The following is a 17,259-nucleotide window of genomic DNA, read 5'->3' on the forward strand; positions in this document are numbered from 1 at the left end:
CTCAGGCGGGGCTTACCTCTCCTCTGCCTGGGCCTGAGCATGGCCCCTCTCTCTGTGGACAGCTCTGTGGAGGTCACATGTGTGTTGAGGGACTCTGGAGGAGGGCAGTGGTTACTGGTGACCTATCTGCCTCTCTCTTCCAGAAGGAGCCAAAGGGCTCTGGGTTCCCATCCACAGCAGCCGAAACAGGAGTTCAGGCATCCAGGTAGGAGGCCAAGAGATGACCGATTGGGCTTGAGAACAGGGTCTAGACCCGGGGCCCCTGCCCAGAACCAGGAAAGAGCCCTGCGATGAGCCGGTGATGGAGCCAGAGTCAGAGCCAGAGCTGAGCGTGCCCTGGAGAAGGCGAGCCGTGGAAAGAGAAGTAATGAGTGTTCACAGGAGATTTTCCAGTGAGCAAGCCACAGTCCCTGCCCTTGAGGAGCCTGCCGTCCCGGGGTGCAGGGCAAGGAAGTAGGCAGGGCTACGCCAAGGGAAGTATTAAGGGTAGGCATTAGCTCCATCTCTGGTGCCAAAGGAAGGAGGCTGGGCCCGAGGTTGGGCTATTCATACAGAAGGCCCAAAGGTGAGAAAGTGTGGCATCTTTCTGGAGATCCAGCATGGGCGTCCTAGGCTGTATCTAGGACTGAGGAGGGAGACAAGGGTCAGGTGAGCTGGGGACCAAGCCAGGCGACAACAAGGCTTAGCCCTTGGAAGATGACCCAGTCAGATCTGCAGGAGGGAACAGTTATGCAGGGACAGTGTGACAGAGAGATCAGAGAGGAACAGAGGCAAGGAGGCAAGGAAAGCCGTGAGTACATAGCTGAAAGCTCCATGGGCTGTGGAGGTGGGGTGGGCTGGGCAGGCTGCATGGCACAGGGGAACCTGGAGGCAGGGAGGGGGCAGGGGGGTGGTGTTGAGGATGCTGGTCAGGACTCTGTGGTCTGAGTAGATGGGCCATTCCCTGAGGTGGGCTCCAAGGCCCCCAGATGGCCAGCTCATGCCCACCGTGGGCTCCATGTAACTCACCCTCTGGTACAAAGTTGTTTCAGTTGCTTTCAACACAGCAGGCTGGGACATGCTGTTTGGGGGACCAGGCCAGGGCTGGCAGGAGGGCTTAGTTCTGAACACAAGGGGCTCTTGGGGGCAGGGAGTTATCTTATAGTCAGGTCCCCAAGGTCTGGAGCAGGCATAGGGAAAGCAGGACACCGGAGGGGTCTTCATCATTCCTCACAATTCCTCATCAGTTCCTCCTTCATCCCTCTACAGCCACATATTTGTACGCAAGACTGTCCCAGACTCCATCCTTCCCACCTGGCATAGCCCTGTAGCCTTACTTTCCTGCCCGCCCATTCATAACCACGTACACCTGGGTGTGTACACACTTACTCTGCGCTTAGCCACAAACACACAAACATCCACCCTCAGTGTGTACACCCACATGCAGAGGGCAGGCCAGAGGACAGGGTTTCTGAGATTGATTTGTTCTACTGTCCTCAGTTCCCCGTCCTCTCTCTGAGTCCCCACCCCTCCCTGGATAGGTCCTATCCTTCACGCACCCACACACACATACCCACCTACCTTGGTCAGAGGACAAGAGGCATCCAACGATTCTGGGAAGCTGAGGCAAGGGCAGGCCCCTCACCCCTTCTGTGCCCTGACTCTGGCCATGGGGCCTGGTCCCTCTGTTCCCCTCATGGGCTTCCCATTCAGCCTCTAGGCCACAGTCCCCAGGTGCAGGGCCTGGCTCTCTCCCGACCTGTCCCAACAGTTACATCCCAGCAGCTGGGCTGGGCTGCGCTCTGTGGCAGGGAGGGGCTGGCTTCTCAGAGTGGGCGTCAGTGAATGGCTGCTCTGAGCCTCTGGAATCCTAAAAGGCCATGGGAGGCTGGCAACGGCCAGGACTGGGCCCTGGTGGGGGGGCCCTGCAGCCTGCCCTCCCCAAACCTGCCCTCCCCTGGGTAGAACAGGGATACTCCAAATTTGGCCTCACCCTGGGGGTCTCAGCACCAGCCTCACTTCTGCTTTCCCTCTGCAGTCCCCCATGCCCTGTTTAATTCCGTGCCCATCCTGCCTGCCCACCTTGTCTTTCCTCAAGCGAGCCACAGTTCCTGGAAGCTAGAGCTTGGGTCTTTCCCCTTCAACGGCCCCTGCTTGCTCCAGCTGGTCCCTGTACCGAGACCCCGAGGGAGTGAAGATGACCCAGCCCTGGGCCTGCCCTTGAGGAGAGCCACAAAGCCACCTAGTCTGGCTCCGGCAGATAATAATGACGGCAACAAGAATAGCTGCCATTTACTGAGCACTTGCTATGATATATGCCAAGCACCGTGCCAGGGCCAGGGCAACGCTCACAGTCTGCTCAGCAAGGCGGTGTGTAAACAGATGCTTACGGTGACTGCCCCACGGCAGTGATGGTACACGTCCTCCACACTCACCCCGAGTCAGGAACTAGGCTAAGCATTCTCCTGGCATCTCCGTTAATCTTCACCTCGTCACCTGCTTTTCGGTGACGAGAACATTGCAGCCACACAGCGCCGTGTCTGGTCTAGTTTCCCGCGTGTCGCTCTCTTTGGCGAGTGAGCTTCTGGAGTCGCGCTGGCCAGTAGAACTTTCTGTGATAATGGAAATGTTCTATCTCTGTGCTGTCCAATACAATAGCCACTAGCCACAGATAGCTACTGAGCACTTAAGATGTGGTTACAGTGACCAAAGAACTGTATTTTAAATTTTATTTCATTTTAATTTGTGACTACCATATTAGCTCAGTTCTGAAGGGACTAGATTTTATTCTTCTCTGGGTCCCAGGGCCTGAGGGAAGAATCAGTCTCAGCAGGTTTCTGTAGAATGAATGAATCAATAAAATGATTGAATGGTGAGTGTGTGGACCTAGGACCCTTCCCTCTTCTTATCCCTTCTCTTCCCTTCCAGCTTTAGGTTTTCAAACTTGGCTGTGCTCTGGTTACCGGGGCAACCTGCTGGAAGTCCTAGTGGGTGGGGGAGGGGACCTGCCTGGGTTCTCCCTCCCCCCCTCCTTGCTTTGAGGCCCTGAGGACCAGCCTGACTTGGGGAAGAACAGAAGAGGCTGAGAAAGGAGACGGCACAGTTCGCCCAACAGACAGGGTGGGTAGGGGCCGCCGTTACTGGGCCCAGCTCCGTGGATGACATCATCTCCGTGAGACAGAGCTGAAGTCAGGGGCCCTGGCTTCTTTCCCCACTTTGGCCAACAACTCAGATCACTTGCCCTTCTGGGACTCCGTTGACTTTTCAAATAGGGATCAAACGCCCTTGTGTGGTCTCTTCTGGCTTGAAGATCTAGAATTCCTCCATCTTGCTCCCCGCCAAGCTGTGCAGGGCTTGAGAGCAAGGCCTGAGTGTTGTTCAGCTCTCCGTTCCTCCTGCCCATCTTCTGCTCTCTCTGGTGTTGAGTGGCTTGGAGGACACTGCCTACCCAGTATCTACAAACCTGTGTTCAGCTGACCTCTAGTGGCCCAAAGTGACAATGACCTCCTCGTGTCTGTACACTTTGTTCTTTCCCACCAAAGGAAAAACTGATTGATAGGCCTGGAAGTGGCCTCAGAGGACAGAGCCCTGCACCGAAGCACAAAATCATTGTGGTGCCCTCCCAGACAAGTGGCATAGGCTCTGGAGTCTTTCCAGCCTGGCTTTGTTACAGCTGTGTGGTTTTGAACAAGGCACTAAATCTCTCTGAGTTCCAGTTTCATCTGTAAAACGGAGATTATATCGGTCAGGATGGGTTAAGTTATGCTGCAGTAACCAACCATTGCAAAGTCTCAGTGGCTTATAGTAACAAAGGTGATTTCTCATTCAAGCCTCGTGTCCACTGTAATTTGGGTCAGCTAAGGTTCTGCTCCCTGCTATCTTCACTCTGGGAGCCGGGATGATGGAGCAGCTGCCTTCCAGTGCATTGCTAGTCGCTGTGGCAGAAGCAAGGAGAGAGCAATAAATTGTGGACTAGCTGTTAAATGCTATGGCCTGTACTCACTTCTAATTACAACTAATTGGCTGGAACTAGTTGTATGGCCCCACCCATCACAAGGAGGCTGGGAGGTATAATCCTACCACGTGCAGAGAGCTGGAGAGCCAGAAATATTTGGTGAACAGCACTGAGGACCCACTGGCATGGTTGCTGTAAAACCGCGATGAGAAGTTGCTGGAGCAGTAGCAGTCGTGCAATGAGCTTAATCCATGTGAGCCATTAAAAATGTTGCTTTGGAATTCTGATTTGCTTTTTTATTTATCCTCTATGATTTCTTCTGACTTCCCCATCAGTTGCAGCTGTTTACAGCTGCACAGAGAGGAAATGCACTTGCCAAGGTTCACACAGTGAATCAGTAACGGGACCTTCAGGTCTCCAGACTCCAACTTCTGAGCTCCTCCCACCTTAGGGGGGAGGGAGAGAAGCTCTGCCTACTGGGGTTCTCTGGGAGAGTTGTTGACTGAGATTGCGACAGTCTTTTGAGGGAGCCTGCAGCCTGTGCCCGAAGCTGTTCTCTCGGCCTTCCTGAGCCCTTCCTGCTCAGCCAGAGTGGAGAGTCGAGGGGGTGGAACAATGAGGAGTCTGTGCCGCACTCGGGGGCTGGAGTCCGAACATTGTAGCCATTCCTATGCAGGGACCCTGCACATTCCCGCCTCCTGTCCTGCTGTTCTGAGCCAAACCCAGACACACTCGTCCTTCCCTATCCTGACAGCTCCCAGATGGTGGGAAAGCTCCCAGGACCCTGCAAAACCTCCCAAAGCATTTTAAAAACCTGCACACAGCCCAACCCCCAGGAAGCCTCTAAGCCTCTCTAAAATCTTGGTCTCTAAGCAAACAGGCAACCCCTGGCAAGACTTCCAAAGAGACTGGCCCCATTCATCCAACAAGCAAGCTTTCAAGAAGGCCCTGCCCAGTGCCAAGCAGGCTGCAGGTGGAGCTGAGAAGATGCAGTCACTTCTCTCCACTGCTATGTGAACAAAATCACAACATAAGATTAGGGCTGTAATAGGGAAAGCTGCTGGTGGGGTTAGGGAAGGCTTCCTGGAGGAGGTGGCAACTGGAAGATCATCAGGTTCTCTCCCTGGCTCTAAGTTTTACTTGAAAAGCCACTTTCTGATTGTTCAATCTCCCGTCCCACCACTTGCTCACTGGCGTTCTGTGCTTCAGCCACACCACTCACAGTCTCAAAAAGGATTGGTTCTCTCTGGCCTCAGGGGCTGTGCACTTGCAGCCTTCTCCCTTTACAGGGAGAACTGTCATTCAGCCTTCAGAACCCAGATTAGTAGTAACATCTTCCAGGAAGCCTTCCTTGACAACCCCCTTCCCCAAGAGTAAGGAGCTTCTTCAGTTCTGTTTTTGGTTTCCCATACATCCTTCTCTTACTGCAGTTAGAGTTTTATAATTTATCTGTTTACACATCTGTCTGCCCCTCCAGTTTGTGAGCTCTTTTTTTTTTTTTTTAAAGCCAGTCAAATTTAGCAGTGGGGGGTTGAATACCAACTTTAGTGACACTAATGTTAGTAAGTTCTGCTAACTACCATCAGACCAGCCTGTGAGCTCTTTTGATTCAGGGACTACATCTTGTCTTTGCATTGTTGGTGCCACGCCTAGTCCCAGGGCAGGACAGTACTTAGCATGCCTCTGTGGCATTCAAAAAGATAGCTATATGACACACACCATGTAAACAGTGCTTTCTCCCCACTCTCTCCTTTGACATTTGCCCCCACCCAGTGGGCTGGCAGGGCAGGAGTGATATGAAACTAAACGGGTCTCTACAGAAAACCTGACATGAGCTGAGCACAATGCCAGACACTAGCAGGGGACACTTATGTGGGCTTTAATCATCTGTGATCCTCAGTGCCTGGCACACAAAAATGTTTGATGGATTCAGCTGTGCTTCTGAGAGCTCAGGGAAATTGCTCAAGGATGTGCAATTTAAATTAACAGTTTTATAGGATTTATAATCAAGCCCTGACCTCAAGTTGCTCCTAGTCCAGTCATCTGGCATGCCCTGGTAGACAGAAAAATCCTGCCTCCGTGGGCAGTGGCCTGTTTCTGTAGGCTCTGCCATATGGGTCAACCTCCCCTACCCCACTGCATTGCTTTTACTATGCCATCTGAGACATTTCTTTTTTGTATTTAGAACTAGAAAATTTGTCTCTCATGAAGAGTTAATCTCTCTCTTCTATCACATAACAAGAATAAAATGATCTCTTTGTGTTTCCCTTTTCCCTCTGGCTGCCAGGAAGCTCAGAGACAATTAATAATTTACGGTAGGAGTCAGAGTAAGATTATTTCCTTCTCGCTCCCACGTATGTGGCTCCTTCACCTGAAACCCTCTTGGGTCCTTTATGGGAAGACCAGGTGTAAATAAATAAATAATTCCTGGTTTTCTTCTGGGGAGAAGACCAGGTTTGAGAACTCAGGGATTGGGTGAATCCCTCATCCTCCCCAAGCCCCAGACTCCTTGTCAGCAGCCCAGGATGGGGGACCTTTTTGCTGCCAGCCCTCGGATGGAGGCAGCTCCCCTGTGAGTAGGACTGGCCGCTTAGAGGCCTCCGGCAGGGTCACAGTCAACACCCTCCCTGCCAAGGCTGTGAAGCTTATGATCACGAACACGTTCACACTTCAGACTCTGTGTGGCTAGAAATTTTATTTTTAAGGAGTCAGAAAAGAAGATGCTGGTGTGAAATCTCCTGACTTGTAAATGTTGGCAACTAATTTGCATTTTTTCAAAACAGTGTTGGAGACATACCAAACTTGGCGGGGGCAGGCCAGATCTAGCCTGAGGCCCTCCCCAGCTCAGCCAGTCAAGCCTAATCCAGCTTCAAAAGGGTCTGTTTGGTGTGGTCAGGCTGTGGGTGGGGGAGAGGTTTATGTAATTTCTTCTGAAACCTGTACAACATCCCAAGAGAGCGGCCTTGTTCTGAGATGACCCAAGCCCAGGTCACGTTGACCAGTTCAGGTGGGCCCTGACCCAAGGTGGACCACACATAAGACACTGCCCCACCCTTGGGCACTTGACCTAAGAAGAGCCAATGAATCCCTCCCCTGAGATATGTGCACCTGAGGCAGAGTGAGGGACAGGTAACTCTCCAGCGGCCAGGGCTGTAGGATAGAAAACTTGCCAGCAGTTGGCTGTTATGTTTTCCATGATGGAGGTATGAGGGTCGTGGCCAAAAGGTGGGCACACAGAAACAGAAATAAAAAGTGGTGAAAGAATCCTAAAGGGGTCTATATACCTGACTCTAGCTGTCCTGAGCCCCTGCTACCTTCCTGTCCTAAAGGGCCAAACATCCCAGTGTCCTCATGTTACCCAGCCTTCTTGCCCAAAGTAGGCAAGTACGGTTTCTGTCCCTTGCATCATGCCAACCTAATGTACATGGGCCCTTTCCAGTCCAGTCTCTGATCACGGCTGGGGACCAGTTTTCTGAGAAACAGGTGCACCACTGAGCTTCTAGACCTGGCCCACACCCCTACTCACCGAGAAACTGAGGCAGTGTGTGGCTAGCCACCCAGTGGGTGGTGTTGGTCCCCTCCCATTCCTGCGTGGGGTGATCTGAAAGGCAGTGGAAGGGACCCACCCTCTAATGGGTCCTTAGAGAACCCACTCAACTGCCCACCCACTTCCACCGCATCCTGCCTCCCTGGGCCGTCCACACTCAGAGCCCCAACTCACAGGCTCACCAAACTCTGCGGGTTCCTGTCCACCCTCCTGCCTCAGACTTCCAGTCCCAAACCCGGGTGGCAGCTACCGCTCGGGTAGCCCTAGGTGTTTCTCCTCTCCAAGCTTGTTTCCTCCTGTACAAAACAATGGCCTCAACGCCTCTTGTTTTCTCACCCAGCATCCTTACCCCTTCCTTGGGTAACTGCCACTACCTACCCCCCACCACCCTCAGTGCACGTGATCTGCAGAGCTGACTCTGCCCTTTGGGTGGGTACAAGAGCAGCCTGGCCAATGAGGGTGCCTTGGAGCCAATGGGAGTCTACCCCGAGCTCACGAACTGGAAGTGCGGAGGGTGTATAAGCCTGGGCCTGTCCCAGCCACCCTCTGCCCACATGGAGAAAGTCCACCTGAAAATAAAACCAACACAAATGACTGAGGAACACACACAGGGAGAGAAAGACCAAGAGGTGGAGTGTGCTGGCGACATCCTCCAGCCCTCAGGTCGAGCCGAGCCTGAGTCCAGAACCAAACTCCTTTATTTCAGCTGTTTTCAGTTTTGTCTCTGTCACTTGTGGCTGGGAGAGCCCTGGGTGGTAGTGAGGGGAAGGCAATTCTGGCTGAGCAGCTACCTGGTGTGGGAAGGGGTGTGGGGAAATTTCTGAGAAATGCAAAATGCTCTGCTGGGTGAGAGGTTAGGGTGGTGAGGGCTGGGCCTAGGTTCGTGAAGGGAGAGAGGTACCTGGGGCACAAAATTTTAGAAAGCGGTGTGACCCTGAAGTGCCTCTCTGACCTCACCCTAGTCCTAGCTCTGCAAAACAGTTCATGCAGTCCCTGGGTTTGCGGCATGGAGGAAGAGCCCCCCAGTTCCTCAAGGTGAGAGAAGCCTTTTCCCTCCGTGACTCTCAAGATGGGGCATGTGTAAGACCATTGGTCTAGAGTTAGCAGATCTGGTCCAAATCTCAGTCCATTGCCCTGTGACCTCAGGCAAATCCCCACTAAAATAAAATGGTAGCTGTCTCCATGTGTTCTGCCCCCTTTAAAGGAGGTGGACTTTTTAAATGGACACAAGGCCACCCCCAGCTAAAGGCTATATTCCCCTGCTGCCCTAGCAGCTAGGGGTAGCCATGTGACTAAGTGTTGACCAGCGGGCAAGTAATGGGTGCAACCATCAGAAAGTGTCCCTCCAGGGAAGGAGCACCACTTGCACCCTCCATCCGCGCTGCTGCTCAGGATGCAGATGAGCCATCTGGGATCATGCCAACCAGGCGACATCCCAGGCATGGCAAAGCAATGAGAGGGCAGCACCCTGCGTGGAACGGGCCACCAAACCAGCTCTGGACAACCTCTCTGTGAACAGCACCATGACAAAGGCATAAAATTCTGTTTGGTTTAAGATTCTGTTGTTTTGCATCTCAGTTGGTACCTAAATTTATATCCTAACTGGTACTTTACCTCAGGGATTCGAGTTATCATTTTTGATTGTCCTAATGGGAGGGGGTGAGTGCTAAGACCAGGGATACTAAACATCCTACAACGCACAGGACAGCCCCCCACAACCAAAAATGATCTGGTCCAAAATGTCAATACTGCTGCTGTAGAGAAACCCTGCTCTAACTTCTCTGAGATGTAGTGTTCCCATCCCTAAAATGGGGACTACTGAGCCATCATATTTTTCATGAGGACCCAGCGAGTTGACAGACATGATCTTACTTTCAGGAAAGGAGACAGTCCTGCAAAGATAGTCATGAAGTCTTTATTATTGCAAATAAATTAAGATGGAAGCCCCAGTGGAGGAGAGTGAGGCAGGTTGCCAATCTATGTCCAGTGTGAGGCAGTGAAGGCTCCACACAGGAGCAGGCTCCGGGGTAGGCCTGGGGGTTTGGAGGGGCCTGGCTCAGTGGGGGCTGGGCTTGGCCTTGGAAATGTGGCACAGCGCAGGGAGGGCAGGAGCTCCACCAGCCACCTCAGCCCAGGGGACGGGGAAGGGATAGGAAAGTCCTGCAGAAGGAGGAGGCTGGGACCTGCTGCAGACAGTCCTCACTGCCTACGGAGCTCACCCTGTCCCCACCACCTCCTGCCCTGCCTGGGGCCCCCATTCTCTCTCTGTCACACACACACATCTCCTCCCCATGCCTGCCCACTCCCCCCAGACACTCTCTCTCTCTCTCTCTCTCTCTCCCTCCTCCTCACCCCTCCCCTTCCCTATAGTCTCACCCCTCTGTGCACCCCCACCACATACCCTCACCAGTTCCAAGCCTGAGCCCAGAGGGGCGGGGCTGGGCTAGACCAAGCTGACATCTCTCCAACTGAGGCCCTTTCCTTGGGTCAGCTTTGAGGCCTGCCACGGGAAGCTGCAGGGCTGGCGCCACTGGGTAGAGTGGGGAGCTGGTGTAACTGGGCATTCCGTGGGGAAATGGGGGAGCCAGAGGCTCAGGACAGGCAGGGGCAGCTATACCTGACTCCAGGTGGAGGGGCAGAGTGCTGGGTGGCACAAAGGCACTGGGAGTCAGGGAAGGATGTCCCCTGAGCTGGGAGAGTGGGCGTGGGGTGAGTTGGCCCGACAGGAAGAGCAAGCCCTGGACCAGCAGCCCCAATTCATCAAAGCACCCAGGTGCCCCACCTCCGAGCCAGGGTCCTCTCAGAGCACTAGGGGCCTCTGCTGGGAGGGCCCGGGCTGCAGAGGGATCCCGGAGGACCGAGAAGAGGTCGTTCTCCCTCTGCCTCGAGGGTCTCCAGGTTGGGCGGCTTGGGGAAGACCCCCGGTGCCCGCCGCCCGCCACCCCCGCACGAAGGCTCAGGCCTCAGGGCCGCCGAAAGCCAGGTTGTCCCGCACCATCAGTGTCTTGCGGAGGTCACGGTCCACCAGGGGGCGCTGCATGCGCCACTTGTGCGCCTCCTGCAGGCCCGGTTCGAAGTAGTAGATGCAGGCGCCGAAGCCCACCAGGATGAGGACAGAGATGACCAGGTAGACAGGCACGAACCAGTCCAGGAAGTGCGGCATCGTGGTGGCCTTGGCTGCCGAGACACAGGTCGTGAGAGCCAGCGCAGATGCCCCTTGTCCCGCCCAGAGGGAGACCTGCAGGCTTCACAGAGCTAGAGGCCCAAGAATCACTTTCCAGATGAGGAGACGGAGGCCCAGGAGAGTAGGGCGCCGGGCAGTGGCTCATCAGGACCACATGGTGACTCGGCCCCCCAGGCCTCCTGACCAACACGGAACTGTCCCCGTCACCTGGAGACACCCAGCTCCCTACTCAGCCTTTAAGAAGGAGACTTAACAGCCAAGAGCCACCCTGGCTCAGTGCCCTTGGGCTAGTTGCCTAACCTCTCTGGGCCTCAGCTTCCTCCCCTGTGGAAGGGGAAAGGAATGCAGCCTCTGCACAGGTCCTAGTGAGGATTCACGGGGTGACTATCCCTGGGTGGGCCTGTGCAGGGCACTCAGTAAAGCACAGGTTGGGCAATAACTCCTCTGCTCTCCCAGTGCCCCTGAGCCACCAAGCCCAGCCCTGACTGTGCAGCTGTGGTGGCTGCCACTTCCAGCGCTGCCCCCCACCATGATGAGTGGGTCCCCAGCCACCTACACACACTGGCCAAGTGTGGCCTGGTGAAAGTGTAGTGAACAAACACCCATCACAGGGGACCTGGTTGATCAACAGAGTCTCCACAAGCCCAATTTCATAATTACAAGGACGTGAACACTGGCACCAAAAAATTGGAGCAACGGGACTTTAAGGTTGCAGTGAGCTATGATGATACCACTGTACTCTAGCCCAGGCAACAGAGCAAGACCTATCTCCAAAAAAATAAATAAATAAATTGGGCGAGATACTCAGAGCCTTGGTTTCTACATCTATAAAATAGGAATAACAGTACCTAGGTTGTGGGGCTTATGTGACTGCTGAATGGGTTATTTTATGTAAAATGCTCAGAACCAGTGCATGGAACATAACAAGTGCTACACAGTAAGTTTGTTCTCATTCTCTGAGCCTCAGTGTCCTTATCTGTAAAACAGGCATAGAAATAGGACCCACCTCCTAAGGGCACTGTGAATTTTTAACAAGACAATGCCTAAAGAGCATGTCACACCACGCTGCTTGGCACAGAACCAGCACTCAGTAAACACTAGCTATTGTTATTTCCAGTGAACCAGAGGCGGAGAGAGCAGGAGACTGAAAGGTAGTAAGCAGGTGTAAGGTGTTTCACAAACGTTACACACACCCAGACTCCTTAGAATTGCCCAAATGTGCCCCCATCCTCCACACCAACCTCACCAGCCTCATGTCCCACCCTATGTGCCACCACACACCACTTCTTGTCAGCCACCTAAGTGTACCTGCACGTTATGCAGTTTCTATCTTTGCATAGGCTTTCATTGTGCCTGGAACGTCGTTTACATTCTTGTTCACTTGGCAAACTCCTATTCATACTTCAAAACCCAGATCATCTGCTCCAGGGATGGGATGATGCAGGGCTGATTTAACCCACCCCCAAACCTTCCCTAGGTATTGGAAAGGGGAATGGTGAGCAGCCCACTTCTGCTTGCCTGGCAGGTAGAGCTCTGTTAGAGCATTTCCACAAACCTCACGGCAGGCCAGCCTTGCCCCCTGCCCCAGATGAGTGGGTCCCTGGCCACCTGCACACACTGTCCAATGTGGTATCACTGTCCACATTTTACAGATGAAGGACCTGAGGCCTAGGCAGTTTCACTAACTTGCTGTGGGTTCCCCAACTGGGAAGTGGCAGAGCTATACCCCGAACTCCAGTGATGTCCTGAGGTGTGAGTCCTCCAGGGCAGGGAAAGACACTTGAGCAGGATGAAATGAGCAGAGACCCATTTGCTTCTGCAGAGGGAAACAGGGGGAATGGACGGAATGACCTCCAGGGCAGGTTGGAGAGAAGCCCCAGCTGACTTCTGTCTCCAAACCCCAGCTCCTCCTGTCCCCCTACTCCCAGGTGGGTCTGTGAGGTGAGCTATGACCCCAAGGAAAGGAGAGATGCTGCTTCCGGGTCCTGTACCCATCCAGAGCCCCTCCCTTGCCCCCCAAGGTTCCCATTGGCTGTTTTGCGGCACAATGTCTCAAGGTGGCCTATTTGTGGAGGAATAATATGAACAGTACATTAATTGTCCAAATCAGGGCTAGCGCAGCTGGGCAGGGGTAGCATGTATAGGACCCAGCACCCTCCTAACCATCTGCCTTTCTGGAGAGCCAAAGAGAGACAGTTCAGAATTGCCTGGTGCTGCCAGGGTTGGTGGAGGTGGGGAAGGGGGACCCCAGGCAGGAAGGCTGCTTCAAACTGGCTTGACTAAGGCCAACGTGATTTGTGCCCCCTCCCCAGGCCCAGCCAGGACCCCAGTTTCCTTCCAGCTTAAACATGAGAATGGGCGGCTGGGGCAAAACAGAAGCCATTTCAGCTGCAATGTTGTGGGCTATGGAGCAGAGTTCAGGGTCTCCAAACTTCTCCAGCCCTGAGTACAAAATCCCAGGCATTCTAGGGCAGAATGAGGACCCCCAGACCTTTTTATGACTTCTCAGGGGACTGGCCTCGGTGAAGAAGCAAAACACTCACTGGCCTTCTGGGTGACCTTGCACCATTCCTCATTCTCTCTGGGCCTCAGGGTCCCTGTGCACAGTGACAGGGTGGGGATGAGGTTTACCAGATGATCCATAAGGAATTTTCCAGCCCTATTCAGCCAGGATCCTAGCCAGGACTGTGTAAGGATAGCAAAGCCCCTCTCCTTGCCTCCCAAGCCACTGGCACCACTTGGTGTCCCCCGCGTGCCGCAGACCCACCTCACGCCTGCAGACGCCTGTTCCAGGGGCTCTGTGCTGAGCACACCACCTCAGCCTGAGCAGCTCAGCATTGGCCCATGGACTCAGTCGCAGCTGCTATCCCCAGAGACACTGCCATCTGCGCTGCCCTGGGTGCTGGAGGTAGAGATAGGGCGAGGCCAATGCCCCTCATGGGAGACGGAGCTTCTCAGATCCAGTGGCTCTGATTGGGCCAGGAGGGGGCAGTCCTGGGCTGGCTCAGCACCCTCCTACCTCTCCCTGCTCATCCAGACCTTTCCCTCTACCCCCCACACTCCCCCACTCTCAGGATGGCAGGAGGTGGGACCTGTCTCAGCCAATCAGCAGCTTGGCAGAGCAAGGGCTTTATCCTCTGTTGCCCTGGCAACCAGCCTTCTCTTCTGGATCCCTCATACTGTGCACGTGGTCCAGCAAATGACAGGGAGGGCAGGGTTGGGGGATGCAGGGAGGGAGAGAGTCACCCAGCAGGCCGCTGGGCCCCAAGCCTGGTGGGCCTAGGAGGAGAGGACCCTGGCTGATAACTGGGAGAGTTTGGCAGTTTGCCGTTTGGGAGAAGGGAGAGATTGGAGTCCCTGGCAAGTAGAGGGGGACACAGAAGCAGTGGCCAGTACAGCCAATGAGGGTCATATGTTATAGAGGGAAGAACCAAGACTGAGGCTGAGAGTCTGGACGCATTGGCTCAATATAGGATTTACTATGCGCCAGACACTGTCTTCAGTGCTTTATTTATGTTAACTCGTTTAATCCTCAGCCAAGGAAACACAGCAAGGAAGTAGCAATGCCAGGGTCAGAGCCCTAGCCTGGCCTTCAGGCCCCCCACAAAGGGCTGCCCCTCCCCATTCTGCCTCAGCAGCCCTGCGGCTCCCCTGACTAAGGTACAGCCAGCACAGGCATCAAGCACCCCCTATAAGCCAGGCAAGGCCCCACAGGTCTCTTCCTGCAGTCCTCCCAGCTGGGCTGCTGGTGACGGCCCATTTTGGAATGAGCTACAGCTCAGAGAGGTGAAGCTGCTTGCCTTGTCCTTCTAGGTCACTCAGCTTCTCAGTGACTAAGCTGGAATTCAAAGCCACAGGGTAGGGTTGGGGAGTCGGGGGTCCACCTCCCAAGCCTGGACCCTCCCCCACCCCCTGTCCAATGGATAGAGTGTCTGCCAGGTGTTGAGTGCCCAGCCAGCATTCCATAAACAGCAGTGGTTATTGTCTCAGGAGGAGAGAGCAGCCCCAGGGGCCCACAGTGCAGGGAAGAGGCTTCAAGGAACCACCTCACAAGGGAGTCCATTCCCAGAAACCTGAAAACAGGCAGGTGGGACAGGCTCTGGGTGAGGTAGGTTTAGGACCCTGCGTCCCCTAACCCACAGATACCCTGCCAGCTCTGGGACCACCTGGAGGCTCTGCAAGTGTGGTGGGTCCTTTTCCGCATATGTGGGGCAAAGAAAGTGATTTTGAGCTCAGAGGGATTTTATTTGTATTGAGGTATAAGGTACATACAGCAAAACACACAATCTTAAGTGATGAATTTTTACTTTGTATACACCTGTGTGTCCACCATCCATATCAAGATAGATGTCTCCATCACCCCAGAGAATTCCCTCCTGCCTCACGCCAATCAATACTCCCTCTCACCAAAGGTACCCACTGACCTGACTTCTCTTACCACAGATTCGTTTTGCCCATACTTGGGTTTCATATCAATGGAGTCATACAGTATGCACTCTTTTGTGTCTGGTTTCTGTTGCTCAGCAGAACGCTTTTGAAATTCATTTGTTTATCTGTTCACCACAGAAGGACATTTGGGTTGTTTCCAGTGGGGACTATTATGAGCAAAGCTGCCAAAGTGCTTGTAAGAGTTTGGGGTGGGAGGGCAGAGAAGAGTTGAGGGAAGGATTACAAAGGGGTGGGAGGAAACATCTGGGGGTGATAGATACGTTCAGTATCTTGATTGTGATGGTGGCTTCTTCTAGATACAGATGTAAAAATTTATCAAATTGTATACTTTAAATATGTACAGTTTATTGGCCAGGCACGGTGGCTCACGCCTGTAATCCTAGCACTCTGGGAGGCCGAGGCGGGTGGATTGCTCAAGGTCAGGAGTTCGAGACCAGCCTGAGCAAGAGCGAGACCCCGTCTCTACTAAAAAAAAAAAAATAGAAAGAAATTATCTGGCCAACTAAAATATATATATAGAAAAAAAAATTAGCCGGGCATGGTGGCACATGTCTGTAGTCCCAGCTACTCGGGAGGCTGAGGCAGTAGGATCGCTTAAGCCCAGCAGTTTGAGGTTGCTGTGAGCTAGGCTGACGCCACGGCACTCACTCTAGCCCGGGCAACAGAGTGAGACTCTGTCTCAAAAAAAAAAAAAAAATATGTACAGCTTATTATGTCAATTATACCTCAATAAATCTGTCAAAAATATGATCAGTGGCCTGCAGGTATTGTTTTAGCCACTAATTCTTTATTCATACAAAGCTTATGGGGGGCCAGATGCCGTGGCTCATGCTTGTAATCCTAGCACTCTGAGAGGCCAAGGCAGGAGGATCGCTCAAGGTCAGGAGTCACCAGCCTGAGCAAGATCGAGACCCTGTCTCTACTAAAAATAGAAAGAAATTAGCCCAACAACTGAAAATATATATAGAAAAAATTAGCCAGGCATGGTGGCACATGCCTGTAGTCCCAACTACTCAGGAGGCTGAGGCAGGAGGATCGTTTGAGCCCAGAAGTTGGAGGTTGCTGTGAACTAGGCTGACGCCACAGCACTCTAGCCCGGGCAACAGAGCGAGACTCTGTCTCAAAAAAAAAAAAATTTATGGGAAGCTCAATATATAATAGAGATAAAGCCAAATTTGCTTCTGTAAAACAGTGGGGTGGGGTGGGGTTTCTGGACACCACCCACTCAGATTCCAGACTCCCTCATGGTGCCCCAAGGCATCTCCCTAGGGCTCCACAGAAGCCAATTAGAAAAACACGGGCCCAGAAGTCTCTGATGGCCCTGCGAGCTCTGGGTGTTCAGGACATAAGAACCTCCAGGCCTGGGTCTGGCTCCCTGTCGATCCCTACCCTTTATCACAGTATGGATCCTACACACAGCTAGTTTCTTCCCCACTGCCCACATGACAAGCACCAACTCACCTTTGGCATCTCAGCCTATGATCACCTCCCCAGTGAAGTGCAGCATGGGCTCCCAGGGATGCTTCATGCACCTTCACCTGCTGCTCCCCAGACGGCTCTCACCTGCTGTAGTGCCTTTGTTTTTCACTGTCTGCCCAGCTGCCACTGGTAACTCCCAGAAGCAGGATGACCCGTCTGGTACCTGGGTCCTCAGCACCCACCAGGAGGCCTGGCCCGAGGCAGAGACTCAGCACAAGTTGATCAGTCGGTCTCAGCTTAGCCCCTCCTGGAAAGTCCTGACCAGGTCCAAAGTCTTTCCGTGGCCCACTGTTCTCTAAGGGCTCGTCTCCTGGCCCTCAGTCACCCCTCTAGCCTCACCTGCCCCCACTTTCTCCGCACTCCAACTGCTTAAGCCATTGGCCTCCTTGTGATTCCTCAAAGGTGCCAGGAGTGCTCCCCGCTCGGAGTCTTTGCACTTGCGGTTCCTTCTGTCTGAAGTCTCTTCTTCCTTATACTTCATGGGCTCCTCTCTCACTGAATTCCGGCGTCTGCTCAAATGACACCTTCTTGGGAGAGGCCTGCCCTGGCCTAAAGTAGCTTCGTCCCACCCATCACTTCTCCTGCCCGCTTTACTTTGTCTTCATAGCACGTCCTGCCACCTGACTTTCAGGAAGTCCCCTCCGCACCTCAGGCCGTGAAGAAGAG

At 53.6% G+C, this 17,259-nt stretch overlaps 1 protein-coding gene across 1 annotated transcript; it reads right to left on the reverse strand.

Annotated features, from left to right (window-relative positions):
• Nucleotides 1-10,437: 10,437 nt before the first annotated feature.
• SMIM45 (small integral membrane protein 45) lies at nt 10,438-10,644 on the reverse strand. The gene has a single exon (XM_045555130.1). The coding sequence runs from the start codon at nt 10,642-10,644 to the stop codon at nt 10,438-10,440; it is 207 nt and encodes a 68-aa protein (XP_045411086.1).
• Between the last annotated feature and the right edge of the window lie 6,615 nt (nt 10,645-17,259).

Source organism: Lemur catta, chromosome 6 (genome assembly GCF_020740605.2).
Source record: "Lemur catta isolate mLemCat1 chromosome 6, mLemCat1.pri, whole genome shotgun sequence".
In the NCBI taxonomy this organism is placed as follows: domain Eukaryota; kingdom Metazoa; phylum Chordata; class Mammalia; order Primates; family Lemuridae; genus Lemur; species Lemur catta.

Excerpts from the sequence above, each read along its gene's own strand:
- SMIM45 (XM_045555130.1), bottom strand. The coding sequence starts at position 10,644 with ATGCCGCACTTCCTGGACTGGTTCGTGCCTGTCTACCTGGTCATCTCT.